The 3,236-nt window shown below is 33.8% G+C and overlaps 1 protein-coding gene across 1 annotated transcript in view; it reads left to right on the top strand.

Moving 5' to 3' along the window:
* Window positions 1-2,241, top strand: part of LOC118734191 (dmX-like protein 2) — a 311,485-nt gene extending 309,244 nt beyond the window's left edge. The window contains exon 6 of the mRNA XM_036463914.1: window positions 1,909-2,241. Within this exon, the coding sequence (XP_036319807.1) occupies window positions 1,909-2,207 (299 nt within the window). The 3' untranslated portion in view covers window positions 2,208-2,241. The remainder of the gene's footprint in view (window positions 1-1,908) is intronic.
* The last annotated feature ends 995 nt before the right edge of the window (window positions 2,242-3,236 follow it).

Raw genomic sequence — 3,236 nt, 5'->3', positions numbered from 1 at the left:
AAATCAGTTCATTAATTTCCACGTATTAATTAAATTAAACATTTCTAACAGGTGGCAACTCTTAAAAACAGTAGCCAACTTTCTAACGTAGGGCATAAGCTATCTGTGTGCAAAAGTTCATACAAATCCGTTTTGTCGTTTCCGCGTATTAATTTAATTAAATTTTTTTAACAGGTGGCAACTCTTCCAAAAAATTAGCCTTTTTCTCACTGTAGGTCATAAGCTATCTGCTTGCAAAATTTCATGCAAATCAATTCAGTCGTTTCTGCGTATTAATTGAATTAAACTTTTTTAACAGGTGGCAACTCTTAAGAAAAGTAGCCTATTTTCCAATCTAGGTCATAACCTATCTGTTTGCAAATTTTCATGCAAATCCATTCAGTCGTTCCCGCATATTAAATAAATTAAACTTTTAACCAGGTGGCAACTCTTAAAAGAATAGCCTATTAACCAATCTGGCGCATAAGCTGTCTGCGTACAAAACTTCATGCAAATCCGTTCAGTCGTTTCCTCGTGATGATTTCCCAAACATCCAAACATACAAACTTTCACATTTATAATATTAGTAAGATTAGTAAGATTAGTAAGATAAGATAGTAAGACTAGTAAGATTAATTTTTGAATAATGAATTAAAAATATCCTATACAGGATTTTTTCAGCCAACCCACTCGCGAAGTATTTATTAACACGTTAGATTTCATTCAAAATAGATTTGATCCATTACACAGCTGCCCTTGTCGGATCTTAGACTATTAGGAGGTTTACGAGACTACTTCTTTATGAGTACTTTGTTATTGCACGTTTTGAAAAAATGTGGGATGACTTTTATAAGAGTACTCCCTTGTTGCTTGTTTGAGAGGAATATGGGATATTTTTCTATGCGCACTCTTGTGTTAGAAAGCATCCAGCCAAGCGTCGATTGCAAACGTGATTGTTTCAATGGGAGTGCGTATAATAAAGAGCAAAGCGTACAGACACATTTGTAATCGTTGTTTTGTTCGCCGATCCACCATGTGCTTTCTCTTAGGACATACAATGTTAAGGGGGTATACGAAATTACATGTTTACCCTGCAAAAATCGTTTGGTCTATTTGTTGTATATTGGAGTACTTACAAAAGTGTTCCGCTGTCATGCTGTAGCGGACCAACTCGTGTCTCTGCGCCAGCTTATTGTTTGTTACCTGATCACTGCTCGTGTTTTAACGAAATGTGATTGGGTTGAGCATTTGAAAGCACATTTGCATGTCTGCCTGTAGCTGAACGTGTAGAGATGCTCGCTGTTAGTTGTTAGCTCCCAACATGTTCGGGTTCGAATGCCGTCAGAGGTAACAAGTAATTTTTAATTTTTGTTTTTGGTTTTTATTAATTTCGAAAAAGCATCTGAGAAGTGAAGAACAAAAGCGTGCACAAACGAAATAATATAACAACAATGCCATTGTTAATATGTTGGAGTAGTTTTGTGCTACTCTGATGTACTGCAGGGATGGAGTATATGGTCCTGCCCTAGGCCATCGTAATGTTAATTGGACCATATTTTTTATATGAATTGTGGTTAATTTTGGAGTAATCCTTGGTCCTTAGGGAGTACTCTTTACACGCGATAGTCGCAGGGTATATACAGAAGCAATGAGTAGTATTCTTAAACTCCCAATTGCAGCAATCGTACGATGCTCACAAGTTCTATTGGGATATAGTGGCTCATATAAATATATTGGACCTAAAAAAAAAAATTTTTTAATTTCTCTTTTTGTCTTATTATCTGGAGATAGATGACAATAAGAATTTTATACAACGTTATTTATTTTTGTAAGGTTAACTAAAATTTTAATAATGTGCAACAGATGCGCATATTCCACAAAATTTATTATACTTAAAGTGCTTCTAAAATCTGTTCCGTATATTTTTAGATGAAGACGACTATGACACTGATGATCCTGTTGAAAGTGACAATGAAATGGAGGATGAAGACGATCCTACTGAACTTAACAATTCTGCAAAAATAAATTACCAACAACCAAAGTGCAATACCGAACATTTAAATCCTTCTTCATATTCCTGGAGTATTTTACGGTTGGCCATTATTCAACTTATTTCCTCCAAAATTCAGGATTTTGTAAATGTTTCTGGTATAGAAATTCAAGGTAGCGTATACGGTTACATATGTATGTATATCTTTATGTTTGTAGGTATTGATACATATGGGTAAATTCACGTCAAATGTCCCAAGCGCGGCGCAAAACAAGCTACTTTCGACTAACTGGGAAGCAGATAGAAAATGGTGGGACAAAATCTAAAACTATGATATCCATACATTTTTGTACGGGTTAGACGACGGAGCCATGCGTTTTCCAAAATTTTTCCGTTTTCATGGTGAAAATTGAGACAAAAGCTTATTTGTAATTTTTCCCAATTATAGTCTTTTTTAATTTTGTTTATAGTCATCTGAATCGAAAGATCAGGTAGTTTTACATAGAAATCATTAATAACGCATAGTACCATCGGATAGCCCGTACAGAAATCTATAGAAGTCATAGTTTTTGAATTATTTTTCCCATTTTCTGTCCGCTTCCCAGCTAGTCGAAAAGTAGCTTGTTTTGCACCGCTGGTACGCTTGGGACATTTGACGTGAATGTCCCCATATGTATATTTAAAAAAGCCTCATTCCTTTTAAACCGACATGCGATTGAGCAGGGTCGGGAGAAAGAAAGCTATGTGAGCGAACTCGAACACCTTTGCGGAATTTTTATTGATTCATATTTTAATTAAACATTCATACATATGTACATATGTACGCATATTAGAGTGGTTAGAAAAAAACTTCCTAATTTCAACTGAGAACTTTCGGATTCTTGAAGATAGTAGGGAAAACAAGTTCCTCCTAAAACTTAAGCTTATTTGAACAAGATTTAGAAGAAAATGCAGATTTTATGTGCATCTTTATAAACAAATAAGTATATTTTCCTCAAACCTTACCTTTGGTTGAAATTTTCTAGTATGTAGGAATGTATGGAATTAATAATTAAGTTTTCCCTTATAAACAATTAATATTTGCAATAGTTCTTTTTTTTTTGTTAACCACTGAGCGTATACTTAATATAAATAAAATTTTATTGGAATTAATAATTAAGTTTTGCTTTATAAACAATGAATATTTGCAATAATTCCTTTTTTTTGCTTGTTAACCAGTGAGCGTATACTTAATACAGCTAAGATGACATTCTAATTTATTTCAATA

The sequence above is a fragment of the Rhagoletis pomonella genome, unplaced genomic scaffold (genome assembly GCF_013731165.1).
Source record: "Rhagoletis pomonella isolate Grant_MI unplaced genomic scaffold, Rhpom_1.0 Rhpom_scaffold_00002, whole genome shotgun sequence".
Taxonomy (NCBI): Eukaryota; Metazoa; Arthropoda; class Insecta; order Diptera; family Tephritidae; genus Rhagoletis; species Rhagoletis pomonella.
The sequence above is the reverse complement of the archived record's forward strand: the minus strand, read 5'-3'. Positions and strand labels throughout refer to the sequence as shown.